Source organism: Macaca fascicularis, chromosome 8 (assembly GCF_037993035.2).
Source record: "Macaca fascicularis isolate 582-1 chromosome 8, T2T-MFA8v1.1".
Taxonomy (NCBI): domain Eukaryota; kingdom Metazoa; phylum Chordata; class Mammalia; order Primates; family Cercopithecidae; genus Macaca; species Macaca fascicularis.
This window is the reverse complement of record NC_088382.1, coordinates 40,280,807-40,300,530: the sequence shown is the minus strand read 5'-3', so window position 1 is coordinate 40,300,530 and position 19,724 is coordinate 40,280,807. Positions and strand designations below refer to the sequence as shown.

At 41.1% G+C, this 19,724-nt stretch overlaps 1 protein-coding gene across 2 annotated transcripts in view; it reads right to left on the bottom strand.

Annotated features, from left to right (window-relative positions):
* Positions 1-6,861: 6,861 nt before the first annotated feature.
* KCNU1 (potassium calcium-activated channel subfamily U member 1) overlaps positions 6,862-19,724 on the bottom strand; it is a 162,649-nt gene continuing 149,786 nt past the window's right edge. Inside the window, exons 25-27 of one of the 2 annotated variants that reach the window (XM_045398140.2) lie at positions 11,823-12,017; positions 9,953-10,065; positions 6,862-7,474 (exon numbers count right to left, since the gene is read on the bottom strand). In XM_045398140.2, the coding sequence (XP_045254075.2) occupies positions 7,069-7,474; positions 9,953-10,065; positions 11,823-12,017 (714 nt within the window). In that variant the 3' untranslated portion in view covers positions 6,862-7,068. Of the gene's footprint in view, positions 7,475-9,946; positions 10,066-11,822; positions 12,018-19,724 lie in introns of both variants that reach the window. The other variant, XM_045398142.2, reaches the window with a different exon arrangement.

The following is a 19,724-nucleotide window of genomic DNA, read 5'->3' as shown; positions in this document are numbered from 1 at the left end:
CCGAACTTTTATTTACAATGTAAACAGTAACCTCTAGGTGAAATGACTTAATTGTAAGATAAGGTTTATAGAGCAGTGGATACGTTTGTTTTGGATTATGAAATAGGGAAATGTTTCAGACCTTTTATGCAATGATGTCTCTGTTCTTGAATTAGAGATTTTGGAAGGTTACATACTTTAATCTATCTTATTTCACTCAGGCATCCCATCCCAGGATACTCTACATTCATTTTTATGAAACCTCTACTATGTTCCAGGCATATGCCCAGGTTTTATAGACAAATTGTTTTCCAATTACAGTCACATGTCCCCATCTGGTGCTTCTTACCTCCTATAAAAAGAAATGAAATAAAAATACAATGGAATGGGGGTGGAGCAAGATGGCCAAATAGGAACAGCTCCAGTCTCCAGCTCCCAGTGCAAGCGACACAGAAGACAGGTGATTTCTGCATTTTCAACTGAGGTACTGGGTTCATCTCACTAAGGAGTGCTGGACAATGGGTGCTGGTCAGCTGCTGCAGGCCGACCAGCGAGAGCTGAAGCAGGGCGAGGCATTGCCTCACCTGGGAAGTGCAAGAGGGAAGGGAATCCCTTTTCCTAGCCAGGGGAACTGAGACACACAACACCTGGAAAATCGGGTAACTCCCACCCCAATACTACGCTTTACCAAGGGTCTTAGCAAACGGGCACACTAGGAGATTATATCCCACACCTGGCCGGGAGGGTCCCACACCCATGGAGCCTGCCTCATTGCTAGCACAGCAGTCTGTGATCTCTCGGCAAGGCAGCAGCAAGGCTGGGGGAGGGGCGCCCACCATTGCTGAGGCTTAAGTAGGTAAACAAAGTCGCTGGGAGCTCAAACTGGGTGGAGCTCATAGCAGTTCAAGGAGGCCTGCCTGTCTCTGTAGACTTCACCTCTGGGGACAGGGCACAGCTAAACAACAACAACAACAAAAAGCAGCAGAAATCTCTGCAGATGCAAATGACTCTCTCTGACAGCTTTGAAGAGAGCAATGGATCTCCCAATGCGGAGGTTGAGATCTGAGAACGGACAGACTGCCTGCTCAAGTGGGTCTCTGACCCCTGAGTAGCCTAACTGGGAGACATCCCCCACTAGGGGCAGACTGACACCCCACACCTCACACGGTGGAGTACACCCCTGAGAGGAAGCTTCCAAAGCAAGAATCAGACAGGTACACTCGCTGTTCAGCAATATTCTATCATCTGCAGCCTCTGCTGTTTATACCAGGCAAACAGGGTCTGGAGTGGACCTCAAGGAATCTCCAACAGACCTATAGCTAAGGGTCCTGACTGTTAGAAGGAAAACTAACAAACAGGAAGGACACCCACACCAAAACCCCATCAGTACGTCACCATCATCAAAGACCAGAGGCAGATAAAAACCACAAAGATGGGGAAAAAGCAGGGCAGAAAAGCTGGAAATTCAAAAAATAAGAGTGCATCTCCCCCTGCAAAGGAATGCAGCTCATCGCCAGCAACGGATCAAAGCTGGACAGAGAATAACTTTGATGAGATGAGAGAAGAAGGCTTCAGTCCATCAAACTTCTCAGAGCTAAAGGAGGAATTATGTACCCAGCGCAAAGAAACTAAAAATCTTGAAACAAGAGTGGAAGAATTGATAAGTAGAATAATTAATGCAGAGAAGGCCATAAACGAACTGACAGAGATGAAAACCATGACATGAGAAATACGTGACAAATGCACAAGCTTCAGTAACTGACTCGATCAACTGGAAGAAAGAGTATCAGCGATTGAGGATCAAATGAATGAAATGAAGCGAAAAGAGAAATCTAAAGAAAAAAGAAGAAAAAGAAATGAACAAAGCCTGCAAGAAGTATCGGATTATGTAAAAAGACCAAATCTACATCTGATTGGGGTACCTGAAAGTGAGGGGGAAAATGGAACCAAGTTGGAAAACACTTTTCAGGATATCATCCAGGAGAACTTCCCCAACCTAGTAAGGCAGGCCAACATTCAAATTCAGAAAATACAGAGAATGCCACAAAGATACTCCTCGAGAAGAGCAACTCCAAGACACATAATTGCCAGATTCACCAAAGTTGAAATGAAGGAAAAAATCTTAAGGGCAGCCAGAGAGAAAGGTCGGGTTACCCACAAAGGGAAGCCCATCAGACTAACAGCAGATCTCTCGGCAGAAACTCTCCAAGCCAGAAGAGAGTGGGGGACAATATTCAACATTCTTAAAGAAAAGAATTTTAAACCCAGAATTTCATATCCAGCCAAACTACGTCTCATAAGTGCAGGAGAAATAAAATCCTTTACAGACAAGCAAATGCTTAGAGATTTTGTCACCACCAGGCCTGCCTTACAAGAGACCCTGAAGGAAGCACTAAACATGGAAAGGAACAGCCAGTGCCAGCCATTGCAAAAACATGCCAAAATGTAAAGACCATCGAAGCTAGGAAGAAACTGCATCAACTAACGAGCAAAATAACCAGTTAATATCATAATGGCAGGATCAAGTTCACACATAACAATATTAACCTTAAATGTAAATGGACTAAATGCTCCAATTAAAAGACACAGACTGGCAAACTGGATAAAGAGTCAAGACCCATCAGTTTGCTGTATTCAGCAGACCCATCTCACATGCAGAGACATACATAGACTCAAAATAAAGGGATGGAGGAAGATCTACCAAGCAAATGGAGAACAAAAAAAAGCAGGGGTTGCAATCCTAGTCTCTGATAAAACAGACTTTAAACCATCAAAGATCAAAAGAGACAAAGAAGGCCATTACATAATGGTAAAGGGATCAATTCAACAGGAAGAGCTAACTATCCTAAATATATATGCACCCAATACAGGAGCACCCAGATTCATAAAGCAAGTCCTTAGAGACTTACAAAGAGACTTAGACTCCCATACAATAATAATGGGAGACTTCAACACTCCACTGTCAACATTAGACAGATCAACGAGACAGAAAGTTAACAAGGATATCCAGGAATTGAACTCATCTCTGCAGCAAGCAGACCTAATAGACATCTACAGAACTCTCCACCCCAAATCAACAGAATATACATTCTACACAGCACCACATCACACTTATTCCAAAATTCACCACATAATTGGAAGTAAAGCACTCCTTAGCAAATGTACAAGAACAGAAATTATAACAAACTGTCTCTCAGACCACAGTGCAATCAAACTAGAATTCAGGACTAAGAAACTCAATCAAAACCGCTCAACTACATGGAAACTGAACAATCTGCTCCTGAATGACTACTGGGTACATAACGAAATGAAGGCAGAAATAAAGATGTTCTTTGAAACCAATGAGAACAAAGATACAACATACCAGAATCTCTGGGACACATTTAAAGCAGTGTGTAGAGGGAAATTTATAGCACTAAATGCCCACAAGAGAAAGCTGGAGAGATCTAAAATTGACACTCTAACATCACAATTAAAAGAACTAGAGAAGCAAGAGCAAACACATTCAAAAATAGCAGAAGGCAAGAAATAACTAAGATCAGATCAGAACTGAAGGAGACAGAGACACAAAAAACCCTCCAAAAAATCAATGAATCCAGGTGTTGGTTTTTTGAAAAGATCAACAAAATTGATAGACTGCTAGCAAGACTAATAAAGAATAAAAGAGAGAAGAATCAAATAGATGCAATAAAAAATGATAAAGGGGATATCACCACCGACCCCACAGAAATACAAACTACCATCAGAGAGTACTATAAACACCTCTATGCAAATAAACTAGAACATCTAGAAGAAATGGATAATTTCCTGGACACTTACAATCTCCCAAGAATAAACCAGGAAGAAGCTGAATCCCTGAATAGACCAATAGCAGACTCTGAAATTGAGGCAATACTCAATTGCCTACCAACCAAAAAAAGTCCAGGACCAGATGGATTCACAGCTGAGTTCTACCAGAGGTACAAGGAGGAGCTGGTACCATTCCTTCTGAAACTATTCCAATCAATAGAAAAAGAGGTAATCCTCCCTAACTCATTTTATGAGGCCAACATCATCTTGATACCAAAGCCTGGCAGAGACACAACAAAAAAAGAGAATTTTAGACCCATATCCCTGATGAACATTGATGCAAAAACCCTCAATAAAATACTGGCAAACCGGATCCAGCAGCACATCAAAAAGCTTATCCAGCATGATCAAGTGGGCTTCATCCCTGGGATGCAAGGCTGGTTCGACATACGCAAATCAATAAACGTAATCCAGCATAGAAACAGAACCAAAGACAAAAACCACATGATTATCTCAATAGATGCAGAAATGGCCTTTGACAAAATTCAACAGCCCCTCATGCTAAAAACTCTCAATAAATTCGGTATTGATGGAATGTATCTCAAAATAATAAGAGCTATTTATGACAAACCCACAGCCGATATCCTACTGAATGGGCAAAAACTGGAAGCATTCCCCTTGAAAACTGGCACAAGACAGGGATGCCCTCTCTCACCACTCCTATTTAACATAGTGTTGGAAGTTCTGGCTAGGGCTATCAGGCAAGAGAAAGAAATTAAGGGTATTCAATTAGGAAAGAAGAAGTCAAATTGTCTCTGTTTGCAGATGACATGATTGCATATTTAGAAAACCCCATTGTCTCAGCCCAAAATCTCCTTAAGCTGATAAGCAACTTCAGCAAAGTCTCAGGATACAAAAATCAATGTGCAAAAATCACAACCATTCTTATACACCAGTAACAGACAGAGAGCCAAATCACGAATGAACTTCCATTCACAATTGCTTCAAAGAGAATAAAATACCTAGCAATCCAACTTACAAGGGATGTAAAGGACCTCTTCAAGGAGTACTAAAACCACTGCTCAGTGAAATAAAAGAGGACACAAACAAATAGAAGAACATACCATGCTCATGGATAGGAAGAATCAGTATCGTGAAAATGGCCATACTGCCCAAGGTAATTTATAGATTCAATGCCATCCCCATCAAGCTACCAATGACTTTCTTCACAGAATTGGAAAAAACTGCTTTAAAGTTCATATAGAACCAAAAAAGAGCCCGCATTGCCAAGATAATCCTAAGTCAAAAGAACAAAGCTGGAGGCATCACGCTACCTGACTTCAAACTATCCTACAAGGCTACAGTAACCAAAACAGCATGGTACTGGTACCAAAACAGAGATATAGACCAATGGAACAGAACAGAGTCCTCAGAAATAATACCACACATCTACAGCCATCTGATCTTTGACAAACCTGAGAGAAACAAGAAATGGGGAAAGGATTCCCTATTTAATAAATGGTGCTGGGAAAATTGGCTAGCCATAAGTAGAAAGCTGAAACTGGATCCTTTCCTTACTCCTTATATGAAAATTAATTCAAGATGGATTAGAGACTTAAATGTTAGACCTAATACCATAAAAACCCTAGAAGAAAACCTAGGTAATACCATTCAGGACATAGGCATGGGCAAGGACTTCATGTCTAAAACACCAAAAGCAACGGCAACAAAAGCCAAAATTGACAAATGGGATCTAATTAAACTAAAGAGCTTCTGCACAGCAAGAGAAACTACCATCAGAGTGAACAGGCAACCGACAGAATGGGAGAAAATTTTTGCAAGCTACTCATCTGACAAAGGGCTAATATCCAGAACCTACAAAGAACTCAAACAAATTTACAAGAAAAAAACAAACAACCCCATCAAAAAGTGGGCAAAGGATATGAACAGACAGTTCTCAAAAGAAGACATTCATACAGCCAACAGACACATGAAAAAATGCTCATCATCACTGGCCATCAGAGGAATGCAAATCAAAACCACAATGAGATACCATCTCACACCAGTTAGAATGGCAATCATTAAAAAGTCAGGAAACAACAGGTGCTGGAGAGGATGTGGAGAAATAGGAACACTTTTATACTGTTGGTGGGATTGTAAACTAGTTCAACCATTATAGAAAACAGTATGGCGATTCCTCAAGGATCTAGAACTAGAAGTACCATATGACCCAGCCATCCCATTACTGGGTATATACCGAAAGGATTATAAATCATGCTGCTATAAAGACACACGCACACGTATGTTTATTGCGGCACGATTCACAATAGCAAAGACTTGGAATCAACCCAAATGTCCATCAGTGACAGACTGGATTAAGAAAACGTGGCACATATACACCATGGAATACTATGCAGCCATAAAAAAGGATGAGTTTGTGTCCTTTGTAGGGACATGGATGCAGCTGGAAACCATCATTCTCAGCAAACTATCGCAAGAACAGAAAACCAAACACCGCATGTTCTCACTCATAGGTGGGAACTTAACAATGAGATCACTTGGACTCGGGAAGGGGAACATGACACTCTGGGGCCTATCATGGGGAGGGGGGAGGGGGGAGGGATTGCATTGGGAGTTATACCTGATGTAAATGATGAGTTGATGGGTGCTGACGAGTTGATGGGTGCAGCACGCCAACATGGCACACGTATACATATGTAACAAACCTGCACGTTATGCACATGTACCCTAGAACTTAAAGTGTAATAATAAAATAAAATAATAAAAAACAAATATTTTAACAACCTTAAAAAAATACAATGGAATAACAAAAAATGTGATGGGGAGAGAAAGAGGGAAATATATACTAGTTTACTGTTTGCCTGTTCTGGGATAAAATAAAATGTATGATTCTTGATTGAAGGGGGTCTCTTTACTTCTTTCCTACGTCTGAGTAATTCTCATTTTTATCTTGATTGCCTGTATTTCCTCATCTGGGGAATCCAGCAAGAACTGGAGGACTTCCTTAATGCAGCACAAATTAACATATTTTCTACTCAAGGGAAACAGAGCAATGAACTTTCCTTACAGAAGCATTGATCATATATTTCTTTATTTATCACACAAGATCCAGTGGGATTAGACTTTTGTCTCATCTGAAACAGTGTGGCCTTCATGAACCACTAAGCAATGGGTAGAAAAATGACATGCTTCCATTTTTATTTTCTTTGTTCAAAGTTAGCATCTCGGGAGATGATTTGTAAGCAGCAAGTTAAGAGCACGTGAAGAATATGGGCAGGTCTATAGTGGCTCTGAATATGCAAAGGGGTCCTCATCAGAAATCTCATCTGAGATTTTCTTTCCATTTTTTTTTGCATTGTCACCTAAAGGTTTCTGGGATGTTATAGAACTGTTTGTTCTAATCTGATTGCGTGCTGTTTGGTTAGCAGAATAGACGGAGTTAGTTCTTGACGGGTAAGAATAGACTGGTGAATACAATGTCTCATCAACTGAATAAATGGTGGGAGGAAAATTTGTGTCTGAATGTGTCTCTGTTGTCTGTGATGCTTCTTTTATAATTTCATATGACTTTTGTGATGAGAACTCTTCATTCCTTTTATAACAAGCAGTGCTGAAGGGTATGGCACAAAACACAAGATCTGAGGGCAGCAGCTTGAACTCATTGGCTGGCCGGGTGATCACAAACCTGTAAGACAAGTCAAAGATAAATGCTGAGCCTCTGCAGCTGGCCAGTGTGGTGACAGGCAGTGACCCAAATAAAGAGGTCATTTTGCTGGGCGCAAAGAGGAAACGTTTTTGTTTTGGTTTGCTTCATGGGTTTCTGATTAATAGTAAATATCTATTTAGTACTTACTCCTGTAGCACAGTGCAAGAGGAGAGGTTCTGGAGTAGGAATGAGGGGGCTGGCTTTCATCCCTGCCTCTGAACCCAACCACTTCTGACTCTGGGCATGGTGTCCTCCCTCTCTGGGCCTTGCTGCACTCATCTTTTGTTCGAGTGGGAAGAGGGGGAAGACTGTGGTTTGGACTGACAGATGTCTAATGGCCTTAAAAACAGGTCTATTTGCTTTTAAAAGATACTATACTCATTAATTCAGCTGGCACAATATTGACCTCGTAGCCAAGCTTTGTCAACAGAAAGATGACATATATTTCAGGTATTTTCATCCTGACTTAGACCTACTCTAACCTAATGCTTATGCCACCAACTTTCACACAGAATGTAGCCTGGCCAATGGAGAAAAGCATTAGAAAAAAACAGTTTCATTTGAAACCTGACTGGCAAGCAAATAGCGAATGTCAATGAACCCTAAAGAATACCCAGAAGCCTTAACACAGCATCAGGTACACAGCAAATGCCCAAAAATGTGAGTTGAAGTAATGAGTGCAACAGTGCTTATGTGGGAACATTGAGGCAGGGTAGCCTTGTATGACTTTCATCCCGCATTGCCTCACTAGTGCCTCAAATGATCACCTCTTTCCTAGCATAGATCTCAAGGTACCACTGAACTTCCTTCACTGAACGACCTACCTACTTTTATCTTTCCCACTGAGTCCTCTGTAACCTCAATTCTATTCTTAAAAAAAATGTGCTGAACAAGATCACATATTCTGTTTAAAACAAAAATATCAATTTTCCCCCTGAGGTCAAGTATTAATATAAGCTGTATATTTTCCCAGTTATCATGTTGCAAGGGCTATACGGAGGTGTTTCGGGGAGGAGTGGAGTTCAGGCAGAGAGGGAGAGAGAGAGCTATTTCCAGAACATCAGTCCTCCCCCATTGTCTTGGTGGTGGGTGCTATAAAGCCATGGCACCTTCCTTCCCCATCCATCAGAGTCATCTGTAGACCTCCACGCTTATTTTGTCATTTGGCACTTGACATGCTCTTCCTTTCAAATTTTAGTGCAGCTATCTTTTTACATGCCTGCAGTGTCTATGTGGTTTACAACTCCAGCATTCAGACACATTGCTATGACTTCCAGTACCCAATGATCTTTACCTCCAAACCACTTTCCTGGCCATGTCCTAGCTGTTTTAATTCCTAACATCGTTCCACTTCTAAAATGTTACATTTCAATAAATCACTGCTGACTACAACTTCTCATCATACTTTCTCTCTCACTCCCTTAACTCTGAGTACATCCACTATTCAATGCATTGAGATTTCCAATCTTTCTTCTTTTACTGTATGGTCTAGGATTTCTTCACAAATCCACAATAAGCTTCCTCTTCCACTCCTCTCAGCAGTTAATCTAAACATTGACTCCTTTCTCAACTCCTGACAATATTTCCTCCATCTTTCTCTCAGCAATGACTGTGCACTGAGAAATCCTAGTGCAAAATAAAAATTCCCATAAACACAGCCCTCACCTAGAGCTAGATCTGCCTTGGCATCTCTTCTTTTCCTCCTTTTCTTCTGTGGGCCAAAAAAATCATTGCTGTTATTTTCTATTCAAGACCGCTCCACTTTGAGTAATTTGGCTTCCTTCTCCTTTCTCCTGGAACAGGTTCCATCGATCTATTTCCACTCTATTCCTTTCAGTTTCTACTTCCCTACTGAATCCTGTCCATTCCCACTGTGAAGATCTTAGTCTGGGCATACACGATTGTGTGGTCTCTAGACTGTAACCTCTCCTTTCCCTTTCCCCTCCACATACATTTCTATCTTACTCAGGGCTGTCAGAGTAGTCTTTCTTTAAATTGAAAGTCGAACATATCACCCCTATGATTTATATGTAAAAAGCATCATGGCTAGCAAAGTAGATCTCAATCAATATTTACCCAATGAATCCAGCAGAAAACAAGTACATCTTTCAAATGTGGATAGTGGCGTTCAGCTTTAGAAAGTTGTACAGACATGGATGAGGAGTAAGTTACAAAACTGAAATGAGCTGATTTAAAATCTAGCTCCACATTTCAATTTTCACTAGGGGACAGAGACTCCATTCTTCTTACATGGTCAATATTAATTGGACCCTAATTATTCAGGTACCTCTTGTTTATACCCATTCCTTCTTATTCTTACATAGTTCTTTATTTCCCATGCACCCTTCCTTGCAACTATGGACCCTGAGCTCTGGAATTCTCTTTCACATTGAATAAAGTAGTTTTGGTTCTTATGCTTGAATGGGTGGATGGTGCTTTCTAATCTAGCACACTTCCCTTTTGTTTTCTGGGTTGAGTTCCTCTTCATCAATTATTCGGTATAAGCCAACACACAGGATTCCAAACAGATCTAATGAGCCACAGAACAGTTGTCCAAAGGTGTTTCTTGGCTGGAGAGAGAAGAGACAAAAATATGTCTGCTGGGCACTTTGATCAAGCAATTATAAGCACTCACTGGAGTGTCGTTTGCTTTACCTCGTAGTAGAAGCTTGGAAAGTCATTTCCTAATATCTTTGTGGCAGCACTGCCAGGTGGATAGGTAATTAAGAGAATGATTAGTTCTGAAACTCTAATCCCAGCGATTGTTTTTATCATTCTGGCTCTTTCAAGAGCTTCTGGTGTGACATACTGTTGTGCTTGTCCTTATTACCATTGCCATTCTGGTAACCACTATGAATTAACAATGAGCCACAGATTGGAAAATGGAGCTTTTGAGATATATAATGAGTTGGGATGTTAAATGACCTCTTGAGAGTCATCTTATCCTACTGTAAAACAGATCCCAGTCCCAAATACTCATCTGGACCTTATTCTCAGGCTATACCCAACAAAATCATTATGAATAGACAACAATTTCAAGCCCCTGCAGCAGTAAATGGGCTCAGCAAGGTCAAAAGGGATCAATCCATCCAGTTCTGTAATTCCTCAGGATAAAGAACAAAGGGAGGACATGGCATAAATGGAGAGAGGAGGGAGAGGAGTGGGGACAAGTCTACCATCCTCTTTGATGCCAACAGGAAGTTGCTAGCAATAGTTTCCTGGGCTTATATACACTTACAAGTCCACGTGTAGGTGAGCAACCCAGGACTACGGAAATGTAAAGGACCAGACTACATCGAAGGCACTTCTGGAATGTAGTTCACACCTGAAATGCTAATGCACAGAACATGGGTCTTGCCCCTTTTGGCAGCACACATCGACATGCACCAGGTATAGTGTTCTACCCAGGGGTTTTGCTAATGTCCTCTGAATCAACAAAAGATGTTTCCTTGGAAAAGCCTGCCCCTAGCAGTTAACACTGGACAACTGAATGCAATGCCAATTAAAACCAAACCAGAAGGCACCACGTAGATTTCTCATTTCTTTGCTAGACCCTACTATGATTCCCAAATGCCTGGATGCCCTGTTGGAATTTTCCAGAATTATTATCTTCTCCCTTGCTGTAATCTACTGTTTACCAGCTCCCTTGGCTAAGAAAATGCAAGTATTTTCCACTGGATAGCGCAGCCAGATTCTTAGACCCATGTACAAAAGTCTTCTGCCTGATTTCAGCTGACCTTATCAGATTTCTTTAGCATTTTAAGTATGGGCAGAGTAGGCAGGCCCGGGGTCAAACTGCTGTAGCTGGGTCCCTGCTCTGACACTGATTGACAATGTGGTCTCTGGCAAGTCCTTGCTTCTCTGAGCTCCAGTTTCTTGATCTGTTAAACAGAATTAATAATAATGCCTACCATATAAATCCATGGACAGATTAAGTGGAAAAAATACTAAAAAAGACAAGCACAGAGAAAATACTCAATAAACATTAGCTGTTATAATTATTATGAATACCCTTGTCAAGGTACAAAGTTGCCAGGCCTCTCTGATGCTCCCTGTAGATTCGGGTTATTTATCTAGAAGATGGGGATAATAACAACTGCATTATCTACTTCTCATAATTATTATAAAAAATAAATATAACATATGAACACACTGTGATTTGTAAAATACTCTATGAATAACATAAACTTGTATTCGTTTTTTGTTATTTTTATTGTTATTATTTCTGTGCTGTGGGACATCTATGAACCCAAATAGCCTGGACCATTTTCAGAAGCTCAGAGAGGAAAGGAAGTGAAAAACTGAATTCTGAGAAGAGTAGACTCACGTTAACGTCTGATAAAATGGTTTGGTGTAAGGACAGAAGCCCCATTTTACACCGGTTTCTTCCAGACAAGAGCGTCGTGCAGCTATCTGCCACACCATAGACTTTATCCTTATCTAAATGTTGTTCCAGCTGAGAACTTACTCCTCCTGTCACCAGCATCTGAAGCAATTCCAGGACATGATAATTGTAGAAGGCCTGGAAAACAAGGACAAACCACATACAAAGTCAGAAGAGCCAATATGTAAACTGTGGAGGGGTATAGGCTTGGAGATTTAGCGGGCATTGCTGTTTAACATGGACCTGATGGTGTAGAACAGTGTTTCTCATTATCATTATCTAATGCAGCTGAAGGATGGCAGTTTAACCTAACTGTGCTAGGTTAGACCAAGTGCAGAGAAAACAATACTGACCCAGTTCCTGTTCCTTGGAGATTACACAGCAGATGAAGAAGAAATTGGATAATGATACTGACACCAGGGATTCCCCTCTTCCCAAAATGACCAGAGGAGGTATATATGTCAGGCCACAGATACCCCAATCATCATCAATGTATATTTAAAAATACATATATTTACTGAGACATTCTGTAGATTTTCCAGTGGGGAACTAATGATATTATTGTCATCTACACTTGAGCCTTCTGGATGTGAATTTACTTTTAATCCTTTTGTTTGTGACCTACTTAAGGACACATATCGACATAGGTCTAATTAGTATTTGGATTTCCCATAGCTCTCATTATACTTTAGAAATTATAGGTGTTTAATAATTAAATGGATAGGGTTTCAGAATCTTTGGCATCCAAATTAAACCAGAGGAAGACATGGCAAACTTCTTATCTTGAAATGAGCTTGAGTCTGAATAATCCCAGCCATTTTAATAAAGTCTCTTTCTCCAGGATTGCTACCACATTCAGTATGGATCAGGCATTAGCATACATGGAGAAGTCATTGGAATATATTACCCACTAGGCTTTATTTTTCATCCTTCATTTTATCTAAATTAGACTTTTGCTTTATTAAAAATGAGAATTTCCATTTATATATATTATCTAAATGCAATCATTTTGTTTTTATAATAAACATCAGGAATAACTTCAATTGTTATTCATTTACCATTTATTTTCTCTACTTTCAAAATCAGGGATCCATCTTCTGAAACCTGGATTATCATAGGAACCTCTTTACTTCTTGTTCTGCCTTGATTTTCTTCTCATCTGCATCCCACTGTTTACAATGCTTCCACAGCAATTCCCAGAAACACAAATCAGATTATGACCTCCACTTCCTCAACCTTTTAGTATCCTCACATAAAACCAGGCCACCAAGCCCTCTGTCTCCACCGTGGCCTTCAAAACCTTCGGGATCTGATGTAGTCCTTCTTCCCAGGCTTGTTTCCTCCATGCCATGTTCCCTCTGGGGCACGCTAGTCTATCTACAGGTACTTAAGCCGTTCTTTTACCGCTTCATGCCTTTGCTTTTGAACTCTGGTTCATCAGCTTCATGACTCTTTTCTGGGTCTTCAAAGCAGAATGAAATTTCTCTTTCTTTGGGATTCCCTGGGCATTGGGTTTTACTTAATTTCATTCTTCTATATTTCACAGTTTTTTACAGTTAGTTAGAAACACTTGAGTTTGAATCTTGGACTGCCGTATTCCAGCTGGGTGCCTTTGGGCAATTCATGTGTTTTGTTTGTTTGTTTTTGTTTTTTGTTTGTTTGAGACAAGGTCTCACTCTGTTTGTTGTCTAGGCTAGAGCGCAGTGGCGCGATCTTGGCTCACTGCAACCTCTGCCACCTGGGTTCGAGCAATTCTCCTGCCTCAGCCTCCCAAGTAGCTGGGATTACAGGCATGCGCCACTCTACCTGGCTAATTTTTTTTTTTTTTGTATTTTTAGTAGAAACATGATTTTGCCATGTTGGCCATGCTGGTCTCAAACTCCTGACCTCGAGTGATCCACCTGCCTTGGCCTCCCAAAGTGCTGGGATTGCAAGCATGAGCTACTGTGTCTGGCTGATTGTTTTTTCAGCAACAGTTTTATAATCTCTAAAGCTGACATGGCAATACTTACCTTCTAGCATTGCTTGCAGGATTAAGTAAAATATAATGCACACATTGCTAAATTCTGTTTTCTTTATCATTGCTTCTTGTGTATCTGGATCATCTGAAGTGATATTAATGAGTGTAGATTTCTGGGATCCCAGATCTCCTGGATCAGAATATATGGACAGGAGTGGGAATCAGAATTTAAAGAGCACCCTGAGTGGTTCTGACACTGGTTGTCCTCAGATCAGACTGAGCAATAATTCCTGAAGATGATGTGCTCCTTCAGAAGATAGGCTATGTCTATATAACACTCATATCCTCAGTAGTGCACTGAACAAGGCATGTGTTTGAAAGCTGTAAGAATATTGACTTCAATGGATAGGTAATTTTAACAAATAAATATTGCTGGTAAAATGTAGACGTGATTGGGACAAGTTGACTTAAGGAATAATATAATCTATATGAATTAGAAGATAATAAAAATAACTTCTACAGTATTTTTTAGGTTAAAAGATGACTTCGCCCTAGTCCCCAGACTAAAGGAATTCCCTGAGTGATGTCTTCTTCCTTATGTTTCTTCTTTGCTACATCCCACTACCAGCTGGGAGGGTGCTTATGGAATAAAGTCCCCGACATCCGGGGGGTCGGGGGGGGGGTAGTGGAGGACATAAATTCAGGTTGAACCACAATCCGTTTAAGAACATGTGGCCATAGTGTAGAGTGATCAAACATAATGTGTTAGAATAATTCTCCACTGATTAAAGAAAAGGTGTAAATTCTAGGGTTATCTTGGTGTCAATAACTCTAGGGAAACATGTGCTTTACATATTTAACTGAGAGAGGCTTAGCTTTTGAATATATCATTTCTTCAGTTCTGACACCAAAAGGATTATAATTCTATACTGAGAAAAATAATGGGATTTACATGTCACCCATATTCTGTGAGCTCATCTCCTATTCTTATTATTTGGGGTTTCTGGCACAGACCTTTCTCAATATCTCTTTCTTTCTATCTTCCCTTCCCTTCTCCTCCCTCCCTCCCTCCCTTCCTTCCTCCCTGCCTCCCTCCCTCCCTTCCTTCCTTCTTTCCTCTCTCCCTTCCTCCTTCCCTCCCTCTAGTTCTCACTCCCCGTCTTGTTCTCTCTCCATCCCTCTTGTCTTTCACAAGAAAATCCGCAAGTTCAAGGGCACTTGAAATATCTCAGACTTTCAAATTTGGCCAATGTTTCTAATATCGTCTTGTTTACTGGAACCTGGACTTTCAATGTTAGAAAATGTTGATGCCCATAATGTTGTAACTTTTAGCTACTATGAATGCTATGGTCCCTGTCATAACCTGGAATATTACCAAATGGTGTAGATGCTAACATCCTAGCCAAATGCTGCTTTTCATTCTGAGAATTCTCAAAGACCTTAAGATTGAACATTCTTGGGGAAATAACTTCTAATCTAAGAGTGAGATTATAGGGTAGGAAAATTGCAACTAACAAGCCAAGTGACCTTAAGAATGTCAAATAGTTTGTGTGGGCTTCAATTTCCTTACAAGTAAAGGAAAGTGCTCCCCAAGTTCACATCTACTTTTGAAAGTCTTTGATTGTAGAACCAGATAGGAGTCCTGCATATGGGCCTGGCTGCTCCACCATATTTGAATTTTTATAGCATTGAACTGATAGAGGATTAAAAGCAAATCTGAATTACATCCTATAGGCATATTTCTTCAGCTAGTCAGGAGTTTAGGGTAGTATACCGGGGTACTTGAAGCCATTCTAATGTCAACTGTATCAGAAGGTGGCAGAGAAAAACCCATCATTTTACATTGAAAAAACTAGCACAGGTCTATCAAGGGATAGAATTTTTTAAATTGCATGAAAATTTAAACAAAACCTTAGTATTTCTAAGCAGTGACAAGTTCACAGCACATGACTGTGGGCTTTGTGGCCTTCTTGGGACTCGCACATTTATTCTTGGTGTTTATTAGGGGCAGTGGAGAGAGAAAGGTGGAACAGCACTATGGAGGTGTCTGAGTACACATGGGAAGGAAGAGGGCCCTTAATATCCGGTTGAAAATACAGTTCACTGGGATTGAAGTAATGGCTGGTATTCTCATCTTGTTTCATAAACTGCTGAAGCATTAGCAGATACATTCAGGGAGCCTGTCCTGAATGCATCTGCTCTTAGCCTTGACCTTCTGTGTAGTATAGGTATCAGGGAAACCAACGTTGAGAGTCTAATTGTAATCTCTGTAACCTCTATGTTGCAATGGGACACAGATCTCTTGGTGCATTAAGCTAGGCTGCAGGTTGGAAGTGTCAAACCCAGAATACAGTCTTTGTGGAGGGATATTATGGATAAAAGGGACATGCAAAATGGGGCAAAATGACTGACTCCTGCCTCCCACACCAGACTTCTGGCTGGAAATTGGAAAACTGTCTCAGAATAGAGGAGAATAGGATTCTGTTTATGTTATGCCTCTCTGTTGGTCCTGCATCCTAACTTCAAGGGAATGAGTTCCAAAATCTTCTTAACAACAGACGTCTCTTGTGCAATTGAATCTTATGCAGGCACCTCTAATATACCACAGATGAAAGTGGAGTTGCTCTGATGGAGGGGAAAGGTATGGGTGGGCAAGGCAGGGTGGGCACATCTCCTTCTTTCTGCACAGAGCATTGTCAGGGAAGGAGCCCTCTAACCTAAACTTGAAAATCCCTGTGTTGCAAGGACACTGATCATTACAGAAATAGATCTCTGGAGGGGCAGTTGATTGTGGCAGCAAGGAATGACTCTGGGATCACATACACTTGGATCTGAAAACCAACTCATTACTTGTAAATGATGCAGCCTTTGGCAGATTATTTACTCAGCTAAGCTTCCATATTTGACAGGAGAATTAAACCAGGTAATGGAGGTAACGCATTTAGTGAACTCCTTGGCTCTGGGTAAGTGCTTGAAAGATGTTACTCTTCTTAAGATCAATAGCTATTATTTTTGATATTATCTCAACAAGAAAACTCATCAAAATAAATTGCCTAGAGACCTATATAGAAAAAGGTATGATCTGGGGGAGGAGAACTGTGGTCATCAGCAATGTCTGCCTTGGGGGTCTGTGGAGGTCATAGCTCCAGGACCCACAACTGCCTTTCTAAGTTAATAGGGAGATCAACGTCATTGCCTTCCTACCAACCCTCCACCAGGAGATGCTCCAGCACATACAGAGAATAAGTGAAGTATTTGAGAATGTATTCAGGAGCCACTATAGTGACTCCAGATGTTGTTACTGGAAGGTGATAAATGTTCTCTTCCTCTCCGAGGGTATTTCCATGTGACCAGGTGGTAAGATCCAGAGTCCACCCAAGATCAAATGGTCCCCAGAATAAAGGAGACAATGAGATTGGAGGCTCAGTCTTGATCCTTGGGTCTTTCTTTGGTGATGGAAAGCCACCCCCACACTGATAAGGGCACATAGAACCAGTAGAATCAGGTGCAGAGAGAAGGGAAACAAGAGAAGGAAAACAAAAATAATCAGCATTCACAATTATTTTCAATGGCCTAGTTCAACTCATCATTAAATAATGTTACAGTGTGTTCATTTTGCTGTGGCGTACGTTATTAAAGATTCAAGAGCTGGGGCAGAAAACTGCTAGGTAGAGATTTAGAGGTTCAAGATTCAGTTGGCACCCTTGACATAGAAGACGCCTTCTTCCCTGATGCTCCATTGCCACCCCTGCCCAAATTCAGTTGAACAAATGCCAGTCCTAAAATAAGTACTTACCAAGAGTTCTGAAGGCAAAGCTGTTGATCCACTGTGTGTTGTGACCTCATGTGATGACTGCAGTTTCAGGTCACACTGTGTGGCCTTTATTCTCTATGTGGCACATTTTGTTTTCCAGCAAGAATCTTCCTCTTCCACCAAGTGAAGACCATTGACCCAATATCTGAAGGCAGCCTGGGAAGAAGCTGCACTCTTTAGACCACCCAAGGCCAATGTCACGATCAGGTGCTGAGTGGTGGGAGGAATTAGGCTCGTGACCAAATCTGTATTCCTCATACTGGCTTGTGCTTGTGTGTTCATTTGTTGTTGTCCCTACTCTTCCAGCCCTTCCCTGTCCATCCTGCCCTTCTGACCAATTCTAAATAGAATCTGTGGCTCTGTTCCTGCCTGCGTGAGCTGGTGGTGTTTAATTAAGTCTCAATTTTAATTTAAGGCATGAAGCTGCCTGACATCTAAGGATCTCTGAAGAGAACTGGGACCTGAAACCCATCTGAAATGTATCTGCAGACAGGTCAAGTTCATCGAAAGTCACCTCCTGCCTGACACTCCAGTCATTAATTCCAGGCGAGTTAATTGACGTATCAGTGACAGACAGTGATATAACACTTTCTCTGACAGAGCCACCTTCTCAGAAAAGTAACCTGACTTGACTTCCTCCAGTACCTCCCTGGCACAGTGAAGGCTGAGCTGCTTAACTCTTTAGGAGCTTTGCACTCTACTAATTTATTTAATGTTAAACTACCATTTAAGTGGTATTCTCTCTCTAAGAGCTTGATGGGGTGTATGAGACCCCTACCACGGCTTAGACAGGAAGAGTCCAGGGCAACACAATCTCATGCCAAATGGCACTGATGTTAGGAAGGGGATGGATATGCCCAGCCATGCTCCCTTAAACTTGCAAACTATGCCTTGAGGCATTCCTGAAATTCAGGCGTGATGCCTCTTCATGTGGACCTCCAGAAGACACAAGTTCATCAACTATGCTCAGATTCTTCTGCATATAAGCATCTGCATATTGACATCCAGCCATTCTGCAGCTCTTCCCTTGAAAATCCCAAGTAGGAGGAGTGTGGGAGGCAGTGGGTTATGTGGCTTTCCTTTGGAAGAGTTCTTGCAAGTCATTCACCAATGGCTACACACCGATCTCATGAGTCTCAGTCAATTTGAAACTCCTTTAACACCCTGGGGTGTACTCTGTAGAAAGTAGAAAAGTTCCTCTTCAAAGCTCATCTTGGTTTAAAAATAAAATAATAGACACTAGGAATAATAGCTCCTTACTCTAAATCCTCCTATCAACTATTAGTTCTTACATTTTCCTCCAGTTAGTTGTTTTGGCTTACTCAGGCATGCCTGGACAGACCCAGGCAAGTCTTAGCTCATAGTTTCTGTACCTTCCTTATGTGAAAATGCTATTGCTTCCTTAAACCTGTCGTAAGCAACTTCCTCTTCTTCTTCGTTTTTCCTTGCACTTACTTATTTAGGAAAGTTTTAGGTTATTAGCAAATTGGGTATCAGTTTAAGACTGTGATGATAGTTCCGGCCAATGAATGCAGGACACAGCAGTAAGGATGACCCAAATGCGTAAGGGATAAATATGTCTGCTTTTCCTTTGTTCAACTGTGCTCTCACCATTGTTCCATCTGCCATTGAGCACCCTTTTTGCAGAAAGTAAAGATTGCCTTGCTGAGAGATCTTTTGTCTCCATGTTGACTTTTCTTCATGGCACTGATTATCTATTTCTAACAGCTCCCACCTCACTGCTTCTGAATCCTGTGTTCTCTTCTCTTCCCCAGAGCTGGGCTCACCTGCCACCTTCTCAGCATGTTATTGAATCTTGCAATTCCTTCCCCAAATTCCACATTTCCTATCTCACATCTCCTTAGCCCGTGTAACTGGCATCCCTCTGTGTTACTTATTTATGATGCATATGCCAATACCCTCCACTCAGAAGGCCCCATGTGGGTGAGGCTTTTGTCATTCTCAAGCTGCAGATTCCCCAGCACCACCCCCCAACAGTGCCCTGCACAGAGTAGGTGTTCAGTGGGCATTTGTAGGATGAATTAATTCCATCCAGGGGGAAAAAATTTGC